Consider the following 20,978-nt stretch of genomic DNA (forward strand, 5'->3'; position numbering starts at 1 on the left):
GACGGCGCGAGACCCCGCCCCCGCTCGCCTCGGCCCGCCCCGGCCCGCCCCTTTTCCTTTCCAGCCGTCCGTCTGCGCTCCGCCGACTGAGGCCCAGGCGGACGCGGCGCCGGCGTGGACGCCGTGACCGCGGCCGGCAGGGGGGCGGACGAGCCCCCCGCTCTCGTCCAGGGAAGTCCTAGGGCGGCCCCCAGGGAAGGGGACCCCGGAAGACGAGCCAGAAATTGCCCTGGAGGAAGAAGCGCGGAGCTCCCGCTAACCCGCCCCTCCCTCGTCACGTGACCGCGCGGGGCGAAAAGAGGGAACCCAGGGCCGCTGCGACGCCCGGACAGGTTGGCGACTGGGCTGGGAAGGGGCGGGACGACGCGACTGAGGAGGAGTGCGCCTGCGCCTTAGCAGTTGCCGGTCCCGCCGCTTCCGGGTCCGCGTGCAAAGGCCTCCCCGGAAATGAGGTGGGAAGGTGGACCCAAGGTTCTGGGCGGGGTTGAGTCTGTCGGCCGTGCGACGTTGTTGGGGTGGGTTGTCGTAGGATTTCCCCGAGCCCTTCCAGGTTGGAGGAAGAAAAAGGGACTAGAACAAAAGTCGCACTGGGAAGAGACTCCAGTTATCTTGTGTTAAGATAATGGCATCCTTGCTGCCTGAAGCTTCGGGGAGCTGAGTATGGGATTGCCGGCGCTGCTCCCTGTCTGTGGGGTGGGTGTGGACCAGATTGTGACCGAGCTGGCTGTTTAGAGGTCTTGGAATCCGGACTTTTTTGTTTTCCCAGTTATCATCGTCGTCATCAAAGTAACAGTTGCCCACGTTTAGGGTACCTAGTATCCGAGAATTTGTAATGAGAAAGCTCCCCATCCTCAGAGGCAGCCCCCTTAAACCAGTTGTGTTTTTAATTCTGATTGCTAAAAAATTGCTAAAAATACTTACATGCTAGTTCCTGATTTCTTCTAGATAACGTTTGACTTCATACCACGATAAATGAGGATCCAGCATAGTACACCATCCCCTTCTTTATCTCTCCCTAATTTACCCTTGTAACTTAAAGCAACCTACTCATCCATTGGGTTTTAAAACTATGCACTCCGTTCTCTGTTACTTATTACATCAGTTTTTAGTAGTAATCCTGGGAATAGGTTAAGGTAAGTGAAGCATCCCCTTGGGACACAATTTAAGGGACCACTAATCAAGATTGATAAAGGCAAGATAGTTATTACTGATCTTTCCTTTTGTCTCAGTTCCCCATATACCAGGACTAGCCACTGTTGCTACGTTTTTAATGCCCCCAGACATTAAACTATTATTTAGTTTGGCTACTGTGTTTGGATTTTACTCCTCTTGTCAGAAGCTGGCTTTCCAAATACCACCAAGGTAACAATATAAGACAAAAGTGAGGTGATGGCTTACTCAGGTAAGGGAGAGCACTACTTGGCAGAGCTTTGGCAGGGCCTCAGGAGAAGGTAAGGCCAGAATTTATGGTGAGTGGGAAGTTTGGTTTAAGGCATGTCGTTCACTTCAGGGTTGGGTAAGAACTGATGCGCGACAGTAGAAAAATGGTGGAAACGGCAAGGCAAGAGAATTCAGATCATCTCAGCGGGCAAACTGGCTATTGATGGTCAAACCATTCGCATAGGCTGGACATTCAGGAAAAGTATTTAAAGGAAAAAAAAATGCTAATGGAAGCGTAGGACCACAAAGTCCCGTTAATGTAGGCAGTAAGATGTGGTTTGGGTTCTCTGTCCAGGCTGATTGTGGAGGTAGATGGTCTTTTCTTCATGAATACATTCACCTGTTCAGTAAATATTTAATACTGTACCAGATGCTGTGTTAGGCACAGGAGAGACTCTGAGGAATAGAGGAAACCCTGCCCTCCTGGAACTGGTAATCTAGTGGGAGACAGAGGCATTAAACAAGTAAACAAATCCCACTGTTTGAAATTGTATTATTCAGTAAACTGGAATGAAAGAAAATAAATGAAGCTAAGGGGATAGAGTTACTGGGGGTGGTGGAGAATGAGAATTTGGAGAGGGTTGACAGGGAAGGCCTCGCCGAGGAAGAGGAGGATGAGGTGGGGCCAAAGTAAGGAAAGAAAACCAGTTACGTGAAGGTCTGGGGAAGACTGCTCAAGTCTGAGGAAAAGCAAGTGTGCAGGTCCTGAGGGCGAGCTAGAGGAGGTGTGGTGGTAAACAAGGGCAGAAAGGTAGGCCAGGTGCCAACGCCATGTGGCATTGTGGGCCAACAAAAAGACTTTCAATTTTTTACTTTATTGATTTTTTGGAGACAGAGTGGGAGTGGGGGCGAAGGGCAGCGGGGGAGAGAGAGAGAGAGAGAGAGAGAGAGAGAGAGAGAGACAGAGATTGAGAATCTTAAGCAGGCTCACTGCTCAGCAAGGATCCTGGTGAAAGACTCGATCCCACGATCCTGGGGTCATGACAGCCAATATCAAGAGTCTGACAACTGACTCTTAGCCACCTAGATGCCCCAAGATCTTCAATTTTAACAGGAGTTTATAATAGGAAGCTTTTAGATTTTCATTGGGGTTAGTGATCTGATTTACATTTTTAAACATTTTGTTGTGGAAATGTTCAAACGTACAAAGGTAGAAGGAATAATACAACAAACCCCATATACTTTTCCCCCAGGTCCAGTAATTTTCTACTATAATTCCATCCACTTCCCTACCACATTAATTTTAAGTAAATCCAATATCCTATCACCTATAAATACTTTTAGGATGTATCTTTAAACTATTTTTAACATGATCCTAATATCATTATCACACTTGGAAATATTAGCACAAATTTCTTGTCATCATTGCAATCAATTCAAATGTTTCTTAAAAAACTATCTACAGTAGGGGCACCTGGGTGGTTCAGTCAGTTAAGCATCTGACTTCAACTCAGGTCATGATCTCGTGGTTGATGAGTTTGGGCACCACGTCAGGCTCTGTGGTTCCTCATTGGACTCTTACCCAGTACATGTAACATTCATTGATAATTCTTCTCTGGATACATTTTTACTCTGGTGATTGCAAAACTTTTAAAGACACGGTACACAATCCTTTTGTTTTTGTAAAATTCACTTCGTTGAGGTTACATTTAAAATTTGTAGCAATCCCCATGTGATAGAATCTTCTGAGGCCAAAGTTCAAACAACCTGATGCAATTTGAACTTTAAAGTTGAAGGTTCGTTGTGCAATATAAGCTAACAAAGAATTGTAACTTTACAAACATTTATGAGTCAGGGTTGGTGATCAAGCCCAGGTCGGGGACAGTGTGGTGCTCTGAGACAACATGGGAGCATCACGCCCCTTCCCACATACCTTGCTCCACACGTCTCTTCCATCTGGCTGTTCCTGACTCTTATCTTTTTATAATAAACCGGGGATCTCTTCCAATTGTGGAGTAGTAAACATATACGATCAAGATTCTTATCCCCTAGAAGGAAACCCAAAGCTGATAAAAGCTGTAATGATCTTGGTTTTGGGTGTTACTTCTCTGTCCTTTAGTCCTACTGCAGAAATCTTAGCAATTGCTTCAGAAAAAAAAGGAAGAAGCAGTCACACTGGGTCACTATCCTTCCCATCCTTCCCGTATGGTATTTTCTAATTTCCCAGTTGTTTTTTAAAAAAGAAGAAGAATGGGCGCCTGGGTGGCGCAGTCGGTTAGGTGTCCGACTTCAACCAGGTCACGATCTCGCCGCCCGTGAGTTCGAGCCCCGCGTCAGGCTCTGGGCTGATGGCTCAGAGCCTGGAGCCTGTTTCAGATTCTGTGTCTCCCTCTCTCTCTGCCCCTCCCCCGTTCATGCTCTGTCTCTCTCTGTCCCAAAAATAAATAAAACGTTGAAAAAAAATTAAAAAAAAAAAGAAGAAGAAGAAGATTTCTCTTGTTCATACCATGGATTTTTCTCCCAGAAGTGGGTATTTTGCCTTGGGCAATGAAAAGGGAAGGCTCCCAAGTACAGATTATACCAGTATTCAGACTTCTAAAGATGTTATTTGAAATCCTGCTGAGCCACAAGAAAAGCCAGTCCTGACATACCTACTCAGAAACTCTCTTGAATAGTCTGATGATAACGTAGATAATGATTTGGTGAGCCCGCTGTGCTTTGTAAATTAACAGACATGTCTTAATAAACACATAGCAACTTTTGTTGGAAAAAAAATCAATGAGGTTAAAATTTACATCTCTGTCCCAAAAATAAATAAACGTTGAAAAAAAAAAATTAAAAAAAAAAAAAGGGGCGCCTGGGTGGCGCAGTCGGTTAAGCGTCCGACTTCAGCCAGGTCACGATCTCGCGCTCCGTGAGTTCGAGCCCCGCGTCAGGCTCTGGGCTGATGGCTCAGAGCCTGGAGCCTGTTTCCGATTCTGTGTCTCCCTCTCTCTCTGCCCCTCCCCCGTTCATGCTCTGTCTCTCTCTGTCCCAAAAATAAATAAACGTTGAAAAAAAAAATTTAAAATTTACAAAAGCGCATCCCCCCTCTCCAGAGTCAATTCCACTGTATGACAATTCAAAAAATAATAATAAATTTAGTGATGTGGTTACTTACAGCGTATAGTATATGTGGTGTCTGAGAGCAGAAAAACTACTTTTTACAAAAGATTCTAAGTTTTCACCTTTTTGCTAGATTGGACAGAATTGTCCCCATTATTCCAAAACAGAAACCACAACATTTTCCCCTTACGGCTGACTTTTGGGTTTTTTTGGTTTGTTTTTTTGCTTCTCTCTCATGCCAGAGATGATTAGGGGGCTCTCTCATTTCTGGGGACAGGAACGGCTCTGCTCCCTGGTCACAGTGATTAGAACATCGGCACTTAGGGCAAAATACGATGGGGCCTTGGCCAGTTGCCCCTGTGCTGCTGTTCTACACGCTATCTTGAAATGACCTTAGAACATTGACCAACAACACTCCTGATGAACCCCACGTTAGAGGTCCTGAAACCAATTGTGCAAGTTTCTAGGTAACATACACTTCTGCACTAAAGCTGTGTCCTCTGGTTTTTCCAAGAATCTTACTGGGGAAGATATAATTACAAATTTCTTTGTATGTCCATTGGCGCATCCTGTCAAATAGCTGAAGCTGTCACCTTCAGGATTCCTTTGTCATTAATCCTCAGGGTCCTCGTGTCATTGAACTCTGGAGTGTTCTTTTGCTCTCACATATGCAAATGTACATATTAGATGTAAACGCCTGCTCCTTACTTTTTTTCCTAATGATAGATCTTGGAGATCTTGCCATGCAAACGCGTATAATGTGTCATCCTAAGAAGCCTGCTGAATGTCCATAGTATCATTATTACATCACTTATATAACTTGTCTTTTCTTTCTCTTTTTAAATTTTTTTTTATGTTTTTATTTATTTTTGAGTGACAGAGACAGAGCATGTATGGGGGAGGGGCAGAGAGAAAGGGAGTAGGCTCCAGGCTCTGAGCTGTCAGCACAGAGCCCCATGAAGGGCTCAAACTCGTGAACTGTGAGATCATGACCTGAGCCGAAGTCGGACGCTTAACCAACTGAGCCACCCCGGTGCCCCTTCTCTTTCTCTTTTTAAAATTACTAACAAAAACTCGTAACCCTAGTGTAACCATGAGAAAGACATTAGACAAAACCCAAACTGAAGGTCATAGTACAAAATACCTCAAAATTCTCAAGATCAAAAGGCAAGGAGAGTCTGAGAAATTATCACAGCCTAGAAGAGTCTAAAGAGACATAACAACTGAATGTAATGCGGCATTCCGGAAGGGACTGTGGAACAGAAAAGGGACATTAGGGAAAAAACTAAGGAAATCCAAATAAAGTATGTTGTTGAGTTGTTAATAACATATTGATATAGGTTCATTAATAGTGGCAAATGTGTCAGTACTAATGTAAGATGTTAATTAGAGGGAAAACTGGGTATGATGTACTATCTTTACAGGGTTGCTGGGTTTTTTTTTTTTTCTTTCAGTAGGCTCCACTCCCAGCACTGAGCCCAACGTGGAGCTCGAACTCGAGACCCTGAGATCCAGAAGTGAGCTGATAACAAGAGTTGGACGCTTAACCAACTGAGCCACCCAGCTGCCCCTACAGGTTTTTTTTTTATAAATTTTTTTTTTAATGTTTACTTTTTTTTTTTAATTTTTTTTTTTCAACGTTTATTTATTTTTGGGACAGAGAGAGACAGAGCATGAACGGGGGAGGGGCAGAGAGAGAGGGAGACACAGAATCGGAAACAGGCTCCAGGCTCCGAGCCCTCAGCCCAGAGCCCGACGCGGGGCTTCAACTCACGGAGCGTGAGATCGTGACCTGGCTGAAGTCGGACGCTTAACCGACTGCGCCACCCAGGCGCCCCATTGTTTACTTATTTTTGAGAGAGACAGAGACAGAGACAGAGTGTGGGTGAGGGAGGGGCAGAGACAGAGGGAGGCACCGAATCTGAGGCAGGCTCCAGGCTCCGAGGTGTAGCAGAGCCCAAGGTGGGGCTCAGACCCACGAACTGTGTAATCATGACCTGAGCTGACGTCAGAAACTCAACCGACTGAGCCACCCGGGCACCCCGAAATATTTTGTTTTTTATTAAACTGCTACCCACTGGAACTAGCCTTTCCTGTGTGGCTGGTCTCAGGAACCTGCTAATCTCAGTCTTGTGTTCTGCTTGGTTTGTCAGGAATCTTCAAAAATCCACCTCTGCTCTTTGAGATGCTGCCCAAACCTGGGATCTATTACTTCCCCTGGGAAGTCAGTGCTGGCCAAGTTCCCGACGGGGGCACCCTGAGAACATTCGGAAGGTCAGAATGGTTTTTTCACATAGTCGGGGGAATGTTTCAATTCGTCACCCCCACCCCCGACAGAAAAAAACTAATTAAAATAGTTTTATTATAATTTTGTCTAGTAATTTTTTTGATGTTTTTAGAAGTTTTACTTATTTAAAAAAATTTTTTTTTCAACGTTTATTTATTTTTGGGACAGAGAGAGACAGAGCATGAACGGGGGAGGGGCAGAGAGAGAGGGAGACACAGAATCGGAAACAGGCTCCAGGCTCTGAGCCATCAGCCCAGAGCCCGACGCGGGGCTCGAACTCACGGACCGCGAGATCGTGACCTGGCTGAAGTCGGACGCTTAACCGACTGCGCCACCCAGGCGCCCCAAGTTTTACTTATTTAAGTAGTCTCTACACCTCACATGGGGCTCAGACTCACGACTTCAACATCAAGAGTTGTATGCTTCCCTGACTGAGCCAACCAGGCGCCCCTTGTTTAGTTATTTTATTTTTTTAATTTTTTAATGTTTATTTATTTTGAGAGAGGGAGAGATAGAGAGCAAGCAGGGAAGGGGCAGAGAGAAAGGGAGACAGAATCCGAAGCAGGCTCCAGGCTCTGAGCTGTCAGCACAGAGCCCGACGCGGGGCTCGAACCCCCGAGCCGTGAGATCATGACCTGAGCCGAAGTCGGACACTCAACCGACTGAGCCACCCAGGCGCCCCTAAATGCTAAAAAACTAGCATATTTTCATTGTACAAAATGTAGACAATCCCTAAAAGTATAAAGAAAGCAAGCAAAAACACATGTAATGCCACTTACTGTCTGGACAGCCACTGCTAACCTTTTGGTGATTACTTGACACGTTTTCATGTGTATGTACGTACATGAATATGAGAATGGGTGTGTGTTCACACAACATGTGTATAGCATCATTAGTCATTAGGGAAATGCAAATTAAAACCCACGATGAAGGGTGCCTGGGTGGCTCAATCAGTTAAGCATCTGACTTTATTTTTAAAGGGATGTCTGTCTGTCTGTCTTTCTTTCTTTCTTTCTTTCTTCCTATTTATTTTGAGAGAGAGAGCAAGCAGGGGAGGGGCAGAGAGAGAGGGAGAGAGAGAATCCCGGGAAGGCCCCACACTGTCAGTGCAGAGCCTGATGCAGGGCTTAAACTCGCGGACCATGAGATCACAGCCTGAGCTGAAATCAAGAGTTGGACACTTAACTGACTGAGCCATCTAGGTGCCCCAAGTATCTGACTCTTGATTTCAGGTCAGGTCATAATCTCAAGGCTCATGAGTTTGAGCCCTGCATTGGGCTTGACACCAACAGTGTGGAGCCTGCTTGGCATTCTCTCTCTCTCTCTCTCTCTCTCTCTCTCTCTCTCTGACACACACACACACACACACACACACACACACACACACAAAACAAGTGAATAAACTTAAAAATATATTTAAGAAAAAGCCAATGAGATGCTCCTATACACTCACTAGAGTGGCTACATTTAAAAAGACTAATAACATGGGGATGCCTGGTGACGCAGTTGGTTAAGGGTCCAACTCTTGATTTCGGCTCAGGTCACGATCTCATGGTTCATGAGTTCAAGACCCACATTGGGCTGTTCGACGACAGTGTGGAGCCTGCTTGGGATTCCCTCTCTCTCCCCGGCTTCTCTCTGCCCCTCCCCTGCTCTCTCATGCTCTCTCAAAAATAAATAAACTATTAAAAAAATTTAAAAAAGACTAACAAAACCAAATGCTGGAACTCCTGTACACGCTCCTGGTAGGAATGTAAAATGGTACAACTGTTTTGGAAAACAGTTCGGCAGTTTCTTTAAAAGCTACACAGGGGTTCCTAAGTGGCTCAGTTGGTTGAGCGTCTGACTCTTTGATTTCAGCTCAGGTCATGATCCTGGGGTCATGGGATCGAGCCCCGCTTAGGGCTCCACACTGAGTGTGAAGCCTGCTTGAGATTCTCTCTCTCTCTCTCTCTCTCTCTCTCTCTCTCTCTTTAAAATAAAAGAAAGAAAGAGAAAGAAAGAAAAAAGATTTAAAAGGTAAACATGTATCTCATGCAGTGCCTGACTGGCTGAGTCCATAGAGCATGAAACTCTTATGATCTCAGGGTTATGAGTTCGAGCCCCACATTGGGTATGAGAGATTACTTAAATTAAAATATATATATATATATGTACATATGTGTGTGTGTGTGTATATGAACATATATCTATCATGATCCAGCTATTCTCCTCCTAGGCATGTACTCAAGAGAAATGAAAACATGTCTGCACCAAGATTTGTGCACAATATTTTAATTTTTTAAAATGTTTTATTTATTTTTAAGAGAGACAGAGAGACAGAGCACGAGCAGGGGAGGGGCAGAGAGAGAGGGAGACACATAATCTCAAGCAGGCTCCAGGCTCCGAGCTGTCAGCACAGAGCCCGACGTGGGGCTCGAACTCACAGACCACGAGATCATGACCTGAACCGAAGTCGGACGCTTAACCTACTGAGCCACTCACACGCCCCTTGTGCACAGTTTATAGCAGCTTTCTTTGTAATAGCCAGAAACTAGAAGCATCCCGGGTGTCCATTTGAGTGAATAAATAAATCGTGGTGTATCCACACAATGGGATACTACTCAGAAGTAAAATGGAGTGAACTATTGTAACATGCACTGATACGGATGAATCTCAAAATAAATATGCTGAAGTAAGGAAACCAGCCAACCCCCCCAAGTTACATGTTGTATGACTCCTTTTATATAAAAGTCTAGAAAATGCAAAGTAATCTATAGTGGAAAAAAGGAGACCGGTTGCCTGCAGGAGTTCCCTGGGTGTGGCATGTAGGAGGATTACAAAAAGGCAAGAGAACTTTTCAGGGTGATGAAAATGATATGTTCCTGTCTTCATTCTCAAGTGTGTACGATGTCAAATGTCAAATTTTGTCCCTTAAATGTGTATTGTTTATTGTATGTCAGTTATACCTAAGTAAAACTGGAAGGGAAGACCATATGTTATAGAGTGTTCAAACAGAGGAGGGCAAAAGGCTTGAAGAAGCACTTCCTAAAAGCGGATATACATAACAATTAGCAGTCCTACAAATAAGTGAACAATTTTGCATATGATGATTAAAAAATATATATGTATATACACTCAAATGGACAATAAGCACATGAAAAGATCCTCAACATCATTAGTCACCAGGGAGATGCAAATTAAAACCACAATGAGGGGCGCCTGGGTGGCGCAGTCGGTTAAGCGTCCGACTTCAGCCAGGTCACGATCTCGCGCTCCGTGAGTTCGAGCCCCGCGTCAGGCTCTGGGCTGATGGCTCAGAGCCTGGAGCCTGTTTCCGATTCTGTGTCTCCCTCTCTCTCTGCCCCTCCCCCGTTCATGCTCTGTCTCTCTCTGTCCCAAAAATAAATAAACGTTGAAAAAAAAAAAAAAATTAAAAAAAAAAAAAAAAAAAAAAACCACAATGATATGGTATTTTCATGCCCAGTAGAATGGCTAAAATTAAAAAGACTGACCATACCAAGTACTGGCAAGGATTCGGAGTGACTAGAATCCTCAGACGTTTCGGGTGGGGTGCAAAATGGCACAACCATTTTGAAAAACAATTTGGCAGTTTCTTTTTTTTTTTTTTTATGATTATTTATTTTTGAGAGAGAGACACAGAGCACGAGTAGGGGAGGGGCAGAGAGAGAGGGAGACACAGAATCCGAAGCAGGATCCAGGCTCTGAGCTGTCAGCACAGAGCCCGATGCGGGGCTTGTACCCATGAGGCTTGACAGATCATGACCTGAGCCGAAGTCAGACACTTAACCAACTGAGCCGCCCAGGTGCCCCTACACTTTTATTTTTTTTAAGAGAGGGAGAGAGAGAGTGCATATGCGTGCAAGTGGGAGAAGGGCAGAGAGAGAGAGAGAGAGAGAGAGAGAGAGAGAGAGACACAGAATCTTAAGCAGGCTCCACACTTTATCCCATGACCCAGGCATCATGACCTGAGCTGAAATCAAGAGTTCGACGCTCAATTGACTGAGCCACCCAGGCACCCCAAACAAATTATTTTTAATAATTTCAATGGTGTCCTACTGAGCAATAAAAGGAATAAACCACTGATTTACCCAACAGCATAAATGAATCTCAAAACCATTATGCTGACCGAAAGAAGCTAGACACAAAAGAATACATATTTATATGAGGTGCTTGAGTAGAAAAATTCATCTGTAGAGACCAAAAGCAGATCAGTGGGTTGCCTGGGATGGGAGATGGGGAGATTGATTTCAGAGTGGCACAAGGGAACTTTTGGGGGTGATAGAAATGTGCCAAAGCACCCTGAAATGTGGCGAATCTTAATTGGGGTGGTGGTTATATAAGTGTATACTTTTGTCAACACTCTTTAAACAAACGCCTTTTAATGCATAGAATTTGTTTCTTAACAATGTAGACTGAAAACAATTTTCCGACTTGTTGCTGCCATTTTTATATCTCTGACCAGAGTCCCCTGGATTTATGGGGCTCCCGGAACCTCTTGAGCTTTTAGTGTTTGTTCTGTGTGTGGATACAAACGATCACGCTTTTCCTGACCTGCAGGTTGTGCCTCTATGACATGACTCAGTCCCGAGTCACCCTGAGGGCTCAGCATGGATCTGACGAGCACCAGATCCTGGTGTGTACCAAGCTGGTGGAGCCGTTCCAAGCCCAAGTGGACTCCATGTATCTTGTCCTTGGGGAGCTCGAGCACCAGGGTGAGTCGTGGCCTCACACACTCTTTTCACTGTGGGTCCCGAGTGGGACAGTCTTCAGTCAGGATGGGGCCTGGCTTCTGACCCAACAAGAGTCACTGGGGTTAACTTTCCTTCTAAACCAGCCCACAAGTTCAGGGACTCATGGGAAACGGATGTGATCCAGCTCAGTGGACCTGCTCTCCGAAAGTGAGAGAGGAGAGAACCCATTAATTTCTGAAGGCTTACCATGTGCTAGGCCTGGTACTAGATAGTTCGCTTAAATCTTTGTGAATCTGCCCACCGGTCTTCAACTGAGTCTTAACTGTTGCCGTTTCATAGGTGAGAAAACCAAGGCTCAGAGAGGATGGGGCTAGAATAACAGGCCAAGAAGTCAGGGTGAGAGAAATAGAAGGGAAGGAGTATCAGCAACCTGGGAGAATCTCTCCCAGGCATCAAGAGTCGAAGGTTGCTCTTTTTTTTTTTTTTTTTTTAATGTTTATTTTTGAAAGGGAGAGAGAGCACGAGAGAGCGTGCGTGTGTGTGCACAAGAGCAGGGGAGGGGCAGAGAGAGGGGGACAGAGCATCCGAAGCGGGCTCTGTGCGTCAGCACAGAGCCTGATGTGGGGCTCAGACTCACAGACCGCGAGGTCATGACCTGAGCTGAAGTTGGACGCTCAACCGACAGAGCCACTCAGGCGTGCCGAAGGTTGTTCTTTAAAACCTAGGTACTTGAATGAATTCTTTGCTTCGCTCTCTGGCCATTCCTGTGTCATCTTCCTTTACACAGCTGATATCATACTATGTAATGTCGTATCTGGTTATTTCGGCTTCATGTACATGGTAAATATTTCCCCAGGTTTTAAAAGTTTGTGTAGACATAGTGTTTTATAGCCATATAATATTTTATATGTACCTTGATTCACACGACCATTGCACGTGTATATTGTTTCCATTTTTTGCTCTTACAAAAATACTGTACGTTGACTGGTTAAAGAAATTATAGTATATTCAGTCAGTGGGATGTTATGCAGCCATTAAAAATGGTGTTGTAGGGGCACCTGGGTGGCTCAGTCGGTTAAGCGTCTGACCTCAGCTCAGATCATGATCTCACAGTTTGTGAGTTCGAGCCCCACATTAGGTTCTGTGCTGACAGCTCAGAGCCTGGAGCCTGCTTCAGATTCCGAGTCTCCCTCTCTCTGCCCCTCCCCTACTCATGCTCTGTCTCTATCTCTCAAAAATGAATAAACATTAAAAAAAATTTTTTTTTAAATGGTGTTGTAAATCTTTATCAGTTGACATGAAGATATGTTCATAGGGGCGCCTGGGTGGCTCAGTCGGTTAAGCGTCCGACTTCGGCTCAGGTCATGATCTTGCGGTCCGTGAGTTCGAGACCCGCGTCAGGCTCTGTGCTGACAGCTCAGAGCCTGGAGCCTGTTTTGGATTCTGTGTCTCCCTCTCTCTCTGACCCTCCCCCATTCATGCTCTGTCTCTCTCTGTCTCAAAAATAAATAAACGTTAAAAAAAATAAAAAAAAAAAAAGAAGAAGAAGATATGTTCATAATATCTTACTAAGAAAAAGCAGTTTACAGGGGCGCCTGGGTGACTCAGTTGGCTGAGTGTCCGACTTCGGCTCAGGTCATGATCTCATGGTCTGTGAGTTCAAGTCCTGTGTCGGGCTCTGTGCTGACAGCTCAGAGCCTGGAGCCTGCTTCGGATTCTGTGTCTCCCTCTCTGACCCTCCCCCAGTCGTGCTCTGTCTCTCTCTGTCTCAAAAATAAATAAACATTAAAAAAAATTTTAAATAAATAAAAGAAAAGAAAAAAAAGAAAAAGCAGTTTACAAAACAGTATGTATTGTAAGATCACATTTTTTAAGATTTTATTTTTAAGTAATCTCTATATCCAACGTGAGGCTCGAACTTACAACCCTGAGATCAAGAGTCACCTACTATCCCAACTAAGCCAGCCAGGCACCCCTAATATACATTTTTTTGCATACATCTATGTATATGAAAGATTATTCACCGAAATGTTAATAGAAGTTATTTCTGGTGGTGGGATTGTGGGATTCTTTGTATTTTTATTAGCATTTTATAGTGAAAACATACTGCTTTTTTTAAATCTTTCCTTAAAAATGTTTTTAATTGATTATTTTGAGAGAGAGAGAGAGAGAGAGCATGAGCATGAGAGAGAGAGAGCATGAGAAAGGCAGAGAAAGAGAGAGAATCCCAAGCAGGCTCTGCGATGTCAGCACAGAGCCTGATGCAGGGCTCACAACCCGCGAACTTCGAGATCCTGACCTGAGCTGAAATCAAGAGTTGGGGACACCTGGGTGGCTTAGTTGGTTAAGCACCCAACTTTAGCTCAGGTCATGACCTCACTGTTCATGAGCTCGAGCCCCCCTATCGGGCTCTGTGCTGATAGTTCAGAGCCTGGAGCCTGCTTCAGATGTCGTGTCCCTCTCTCTGCCCCTAACCCACTCACACTGTGTCTCTCTCCCTCAAAATAAACATTTCAGGGGCGCCTGGGTGGCGCAGTCGGTTAAGCGTCCGACTTCAGCCAGGTCACGATCTCGCGGTCCGTGAGTTCGAGCCCCGCGTCGGGCTCTGGGCTGATGGCTCAGAGCCTGGAGCCCGTTTCCGATTCTGTGTCTCCCTCTCTCTCTGCCCCTCCCCCGTTCATGCTCTGTCTCTCTCTGTCCCAAAAATAAATAAACGTTGAAAAAAAAAAAATTTAAAAATAAACATTTCAAAAAATTTTTTAAATAAAAGAGTCAGAGACTTAACTGACTGAGCCACCCAGGTGCCCCGAAAATGTACGCTTTTATAGCCAGAGGGTAAAAATGTTAAAAAAAATTGTCTACGTTGAGACATATTAAAAATGCCACAGTTAATACCCTTCGGCACTAATCTCTGTCCACTTTCTGATTATTGCCTCAGGCTAGTTTCCTGAACATAGAATTGCTGTATCAGAGGATACAAACACACGTTTCTTGCTTTACATCACCAACGTCCTTTCTAAAAGTCAGGGTGGTTTTTAACCCTGGATGAAATGTACTAGAAGAAATGTTAATGTTCATGTTTAATTATCTTTGATTTCATAATAGTTAATCTTTATTCAGGCTCAAGCCTTTGAGCTCACAGAGTTCCTGCCCTCCTGTTGATTTGAGAGAGGCATCGGGAAGGGGCTGCGAATGGGTACAACGGGCTTTTGCACAAATGATTTCTACTTTGACTGCAGCCCCAGGTCACCTGAGGCTTTCTCCTGTACCCCCAGCCCTGCAGTGAATCCTGGGAGCTCTCGGGAGCCCACTGCACAGAGTCTGGGGTGCTAAGGCCTGCTTGCCAATACAGAGAGGGGTTGAAACTTAGGACGGCAGGCCAGGATGAGAGCAGGACCTGGCGTGGATGTTCAGAATTACTTGTGGGAAGAAAAATGGAAAAAAACTTGTGTAAGTTCAACCCATGTAATTTTTTTAATCTAATATTTTCAAATCAAATGTGCGCGAGTGGAATGGTAGAATGGACCTCCCTGTCTGTACCCATCACCCAGACTCAGCCGGGATCCATAGTCTACGGTTCCTGAGTCTCCACTGCCTGCATTTATTTATTTGTTTTATTGGTGTCTTTTAGAGCAAATCTGATATCATTTTGTTTACCCAGAAACACCTCACAGGTCTCTAACATTACCACAGTCATACTCAAACAAATTGACTGTTCTTGATATAATAGAATACATTTGTCCATGTTTACTCTCCTCCTCGTCATGGCTTTTTTTTTTTTTTTTTTTTTTTGAGAGAGAGAGGCAGAGACAGAGACGGAGGATATGAAGCCAGCTCCCCGCCGAGAGTGAAGAGCCCCGTGCGTGGCTTGAACTCATGAACCATGACATCTTGATCTGAGCCAAAGTCAGATGCTTTAACCGACTAAGCCACCCAGGTGCCCCTCCATGGCTTTTTAAAAAATTGGTTGGTTCAGATCAAGATCCCAAGTCTATATATGGCATAAAGACTTGGGTTACATACCCCAAGTCTCTTGTAATATTTCTGGTTTCTTTTTCTTTCTTTCTTTCTTTTTTTTTTTATTTTTGAAAGAGAGAGAGAGAGTGGGAGAGGGGTAGTGAGAGAGGGAGACACAGAATCCGAAGCAGGCTCCAGGCTCTGAGCTGTCAGCACAGAGCCCGACACGGGGCTCGAACTCATGAACTGCCTCGTGGCTCATGACCTGAGCCGAAGTCGGACGCTCAACTGACTGAGCCACCTAGGTGCCCCATGTTTTTTTAAATGCCATTTATTAGAGAACTCGGGTCTGGAATTGGCCAGTTGCTTCCTCCTGGTTGCGTTAAACCTTCTCCGTCCTGCCTTTTCCTGAGGGTAGTTCAGGGACAGCACAGGGTCGAAGAGAAGCAAAGGTTCTTTAGATAGGAATCACAGTCAATAAATGCAAGAAACTTCGAGAGGCACCTCTTTGAGAGCCCTGATGAAATAATGAATCTAGGCCAAGATCGATCTTATCACTGGCTGCTCCCATCGTTCCATGAAAGTATGACCGGAACGTTGCAAAGCCGGAGTCAGCCAGCAGCACCCACACCCGCCCGATAAGCCAGACACCGCGGAAGTGGATCGATCAGTGTTGCACCTGCGCCGTGACTCACTTTGAAAGCACAGACAGCACCACTCTCAAGTGTCTTTGCGTCCCCGCTCCCCAAAACTGAACCTGAATAATCAAGCCTCAGATCAAGCAGCAGCCTCCCTAGGCTCTGGCTACGTTACTGCTTCTCCTTACTTTCATCACAGTCTATTTTTTTCTTTCTTAAAAAAATGTTTCAGAGGCCCCCCCCCCCCCCCCCCGGTGGCTCAGTCGGTTAAACGTCCAACTTCGGCTCAGGTCACGATCTCATGGTTCGTGAGTTCGAGCCCCACGTCGGGCTCTGTGCTGGTGGCTCAGAGCCTGGAACCTGCTTCGGATTCTGTGTCTCCCTCTCTCTCTGCCCCTCCCCCACTCACACTCGGTCTCTCTCAAAAATTAATAAACACTAAAAAAATTTTTTTTAAGTTTCTCCCAAATTTCTAATTTCTGAATAACACATGCTCATCATTGGCAACTGACACGGGAGGAAAGACAACGACGGGGGGAGAGGGGCAGAGTGTGGGCTGAACGTGGAGGTGGCCGCTGACCCATATAGACCAGGATGCTCCTGTGTGGCTGCTTTCAGACCTCCTCCGTATGTCCTGTCCCAGCCAGATTCCAAGTCCTTTGGGGCACAAAGGTCACCTAGACACAAGACAATGCCCTGTGGCAAGCTTAGCAGTTCTGATGACAGAAAAGAGGCCACTTAAGGTCACTTTCTGAGATTTGTGCACACAGCTAGCCAAGAAGAACAAAAAGGTGAAGCTATGTCAGAAACCTGCTGGCTGTGACACGTTCTTTGGGTACCATCTAAGGGCTCAAGGACTTCCTGCCCAGGGATTGAGGTTTGGGGATGTAGGCTTTCCCCCAGTGCTGCTCCAGAGTCCCTAGACTTCCTAGGCTGCAGGTGACCTTGCCTACAGCGAGAGGGCTGCCCTAGGGCCCTCGCCATAAATCCCATAAACCCCACCTGCCTGGTTTTCTTCCAGCTGTTGTTCCCTTACAAGCCTTCCTGTCGTGTTCTCTAGAACCTTCCCTCCTCCCTGAAAGACTCCTTTTTATGCTCTCACCTTCGATGGGACTTGCCTGAAACCTGGCTCTTCCCCAGGACAACAGCTCCCCTCCTGTCCCCAAGTGGCACCTGGTCAGCTTTCCAGGCCACTGCCGCCACCAGACCCGGAGAGGTGCCAGCAGCCAGCTGGCTCCTCAGGTCAGCTGTTGTGAATCCTTATCCTTCTCTGCGGCCAACCGGTTCTGCCTGCAGGCGCCTCTTGCCCCACGTCTGCGTCCCATGGCCGCATCTCTGCCACCTGAAACTGCAGCCTTGCAACCTCGTACCTACCTGTCTGCTGCTCTCTCCTCTGCAGCGCCCCGCAGACCTGTGGACCTGAGACACTCCTTCCTTTTTCTCCCACCTTCTCTGCCCTTCGCTTCTCCCTCCTCTAGCCCCACCTCACTCTGAGGGCAGCCCCCTTTGCTGGCAGAACTTTCACGCCCTCGCTTTCCATCACAGTGGCCCGATCACCCCCCGACCTTCGCCCTCTCGGGTCCACCTGTTGATGGAGAAGGTTCGCATGCTCTGTGGATTCCCAGCATGATGGTTTCAAGGTGTCCTGCCGCACCGGGCCTTCTCTGCGTGTCCCAGTCAACCCACCCCTCCCGTGGTCCACAACATCTTTTCAGCCACTCACCTGTCACACATCTGCTTCATCACCTCCATGCTTTCGGCAGATGACCTTGCCTCCTATGTCCCGGGTGAAATCTTAAATGACCTGCGTCCACACCCACCAGACGCTCCTTGCGTCTCGTCTGGGAGAGAGAAGGGTCCGACCTCTGTGCGGCTCAGCCCCTGTGCTGTGACGCACAGCCTGCCCTTCCGTGGGGACTTTGCTCTTCCAAACTGAGTCCGTAACCTGTTCCCAGCTGCTTCTTCCTTCTCAACACATAAATCCCTCAAGCTTCTTGTCTATTAAAATAATAGTGTCCTGGGGCGCCTGGGTGGCTCAGTCGGTTAAGCGTGACTTTGGCTCAGGTCGTGATCTAGCGGTTTGTGGGTTCGAGCCCCACGTCGGGCTCTGTGCTGACAGCTCGGCGCCTGGAGCCTGCTTCCGGTTCTGTGTCTCCTTCTCTCTCTGCCCCTCCCCCACTTGTGCTCTGTCTCTATCAAAACTAAATAAACGTAAAATTAAAAAAAATTTTTTTAATAATAGTGTCCTCTTCTGTGTCCCTACCATCGCTGTGGCCCTCCTTCTCTGGGCAAACTTCCTAAAAGCAGGTCTGTTTTGGGGGCGCCTGGGTGGCTCCGTCAGTTAAGCACCCGACTCTTGATTTCAGCTCAGGTCATGATCTCATGGTGCAGGGGTTCGAGCCCCACAGAGCGCAGAGCCTGCTTGGAATTCTCTCTCTGCCCCTCCCCTGCTCAGGCTCACTCTCTCTCTCTCTCTCTCTCTCTCCCCAAATAAATACACTTAAAAGAAAGAAGGTCTGTTCTTCATATCACCCCTTCCTTCTCTCCTACCCACGCCTCTACCCACTGCATTCCAACGTTGTCTTCATCCAGGCTCTGTTGCTCTGGGTTCGTTAAACTTCCAAGAACTTCCCCTAAATGACTCTCTCCTTGGCCGTCTTGTGTATAAACGCCGTTCTCCCCTCCCTACAGCATTTCTTCAAATGCTTTCAATCCCAGTTACAGAGACCTTCTGCAGACGGACTGACACAGATGGACTGATGGACTGACCCAGTTTGTCCCTTGTGGTAACCGTCTTTCTAAAGGTCACCTCCATGTTTAATAACATTTTTCATTCACAGGGAGAAACGTGTTCCTCAATGTAAATAGAGAAGGGAGCGTTTCCCCAGGCTGGCGGGAGGGAAGGGCTGATAGGCATCATGTAAGGAAAGTCCTGCGAAATCAAGTCAATTAACTAATAAAATCTTCGTACAGGTGGTTTTAATTGCAAACGAGAGCTGTGATTTTGTTCTTGCTTGTCCCGTGTCACCCTGAACATGGGCAGCTGCTCTGTGACACCTGTGTGGGGCTACACGTGTCACAAGAAAAGGTCTAGCCTTTCGGTGCCAAGTGACGTTTGCCAGGTATCCTGTTTGATTCATCAGTATCCATCACCCAGCTATTCCTGAAGTGGCCCAAGTGATGAGAATCAACCATCTACAGCGATGGAGAGATCCAGACAGTGCCACACGGCCACTGCTCTCCAGGCTGTGCCCTGTCTGCAGCCCAGAACTGGGACCAGTGGAAGCTGAGGACACACAGGCAGCCTCCTGTTCCAAACAAGTTTATCTGCCGGTGCTGAAGGCTGGAATCTAGACAGTCCAACATTCTGAATTGTGCCCCCAGGCCATGTTAAATCAAGAAAGTGGTCCAGGGGGCGCCTGGGTGGCTCAGCCCGTTAAGCATCCCACTTTGGCTCAGGTCATGATCTCGCGGTTCGTGGGTTCGAGCCCCGTGTCGGACTCTGTGCTGACAGCTCAGAGCCTGGAACTTGTTTCGGATTCTGTGTCTCCCTCTCTCTCTGCTCCTCCCCCTGCTAGCCTCTCCTCTCTCTCTCCTCTCTCTCTCTCTCTCTCTCTGCCTCAAAAATAAATAAACATTAAAAAAAAATTTTTTTTTAAATTGTCTAGGGGTACCTGGCTGGCTCAGTCAGTAGAGTGTGCAATTCTTGATCTCGGAGTTGTGAGTTCAAGCCCCATGTTGAGAGTAGAGCCTACTTAAAAAAAAAAAGAAAGAAAGCGGTCTAGACTAGGAGATGGTGATTGAGACCCCTCTTCAACTCCGGGCACTTGGGACCTACAGAGCAGGTGGCAGGAATTAAGACGACAAAGGAGGGGCACCTGGGTGGCTTGGGCTCCACGAGGGGGTGTGGAGCCTACTTTATGAGACTGACGCGCTGCCCACTGCACTAAGAAGGCGACAAGTGGAGCCTACTTAAAAAAAAAAAAAAAAGACAACAAAGGAGGGAAGTAGAGGGTACCTCGATCTGGCCCTTCTGCCATGCAGAAGTGGGATTTTCAGGCTATCCCCTCAGTTCCAGACATGTGCTAATTGTGGTGTGGCAGGGCCACAGTTCTGAAGCCCTAGAAGGAAATACGGGGACCCCACGCGCCATCCCTCCAACTCATCCTGTTAAAATTCAGTCCTGAGAGCAAGGCCAGGGGAAACAGCTGGCATGCATCCGTAAGGTGACCCATGTGTCAGCCACTGCCAGTGCCTTGTGCTTGTGTCTTTCAGACGGAGGCTCCGTGGTGAAGGCCCGGGTGCTGACTTGTGTGGAAGGAATGAATCTGCCCTTGTTAGAACAAGCCGTCCGGGAGCAGAGGAGGTACCAGCAGGAGAGGGACAGCAGCCAGCAGCAAGCGACAGTGCCTGACAGCTGTCCCCCCCAAACCTTCCCTGAAGCCAAGCCCCCTGGAGATGCCAGAGCCACTGCGGGGAAGACGCAGGACCTTCCCCAGGAGTGACAGCCTTTGTCTGGAGCTGGAGAGAGGGGTGGGGGTGGGATGGGGTTGCTAATTTGGATTGTTCCAGACACCCTGTGGGAGGCTGCACTGTGGGGTGCTGGGGCCTGAGCCTCGAGTGGGAATATGGAGGGTTCTGGAAAGTCCTCATGAATAAAAACCCCAGTGGGGGGAGACCTTGTGTTGTGTGCACGTGGTGCAGCGCCGGCGGGGACCAGGAGGGGGAGCCGGGGAGCCGGCAGCCTGTTAGCAGCGAAGCTCCAGGAGCACAGGTTTCTGGTGAATTCTGGGCTGCGGTTACCAGGGGGTGGTGCTGGGGGTCCCCAGGGCTCGGGTGGGGGTCCCAGGATGCAGGGGGCTGTCCCCACGGAGTTCTGCCCTCACAGGAGGCGAGAGTCCCCAGACGAGTTGAGGC

At 47.1% G+C, this 20,978-nt stretch overlaps 1 protein-coding gene across 5 annotated transcripts; it reads left to right on the forward strand.

Annotated features, from left to right (window-relative positions):
* The first annotated feature begins 57 nt into the window (after positions 1–57).
* Positions 58–20,744, forward strand: TEN1 (TEN1 subunit of CST complex). Of its 5 annotated transcripts, none has more exons than XM_030296349.1 (5): positions 58–332; positions 5,940–6,061; positions 6,639–6,759; positions 11,333–11,487; positions 20,337–20,744. In XM_030296349.1, exons 3-5 carry the CDS (start codon positions 6,671–6,673, stop codon positions 20,564–20,566), a joined length of 474 nt encoding a protein of 157 aa, XP_030152209.1. In that variant the 5' UTR covers positions 58–332; positions 5,940–6,061; positions 6,639–6,670; the 3' UTR covers positions 20,567–20,744. The 5 variants fall into 5 exon arrangements, with proteins under 5 accessions (XP_030152209.1, XP_030152210.1, XP_030152211.1 ...); XM_030296350.1 differs by having other exon boundaries at positions 5,943–6,061; XM_030296351.1 differs by lacking the exon at positions 58–332 and adding an exon at positions 339–452.
* Positions 20,745–20,978: the final 234 nt, after the last annotated feature.

The sequence above is a fragment of the Lynx canadensis genome, chromosome E1 (assembly GCF_007474595.2).
Source record: "Lynx canadensis isolate LIC74 chromosome E1, mLynCan4.pri.v2, whole genome shotgun sequence".
Lineage (NCBI taxonomy): Eukaryota > Metazoa > Chordata > Mammalia > Carnivora > Felidae > Lynx > Lynx canadensis.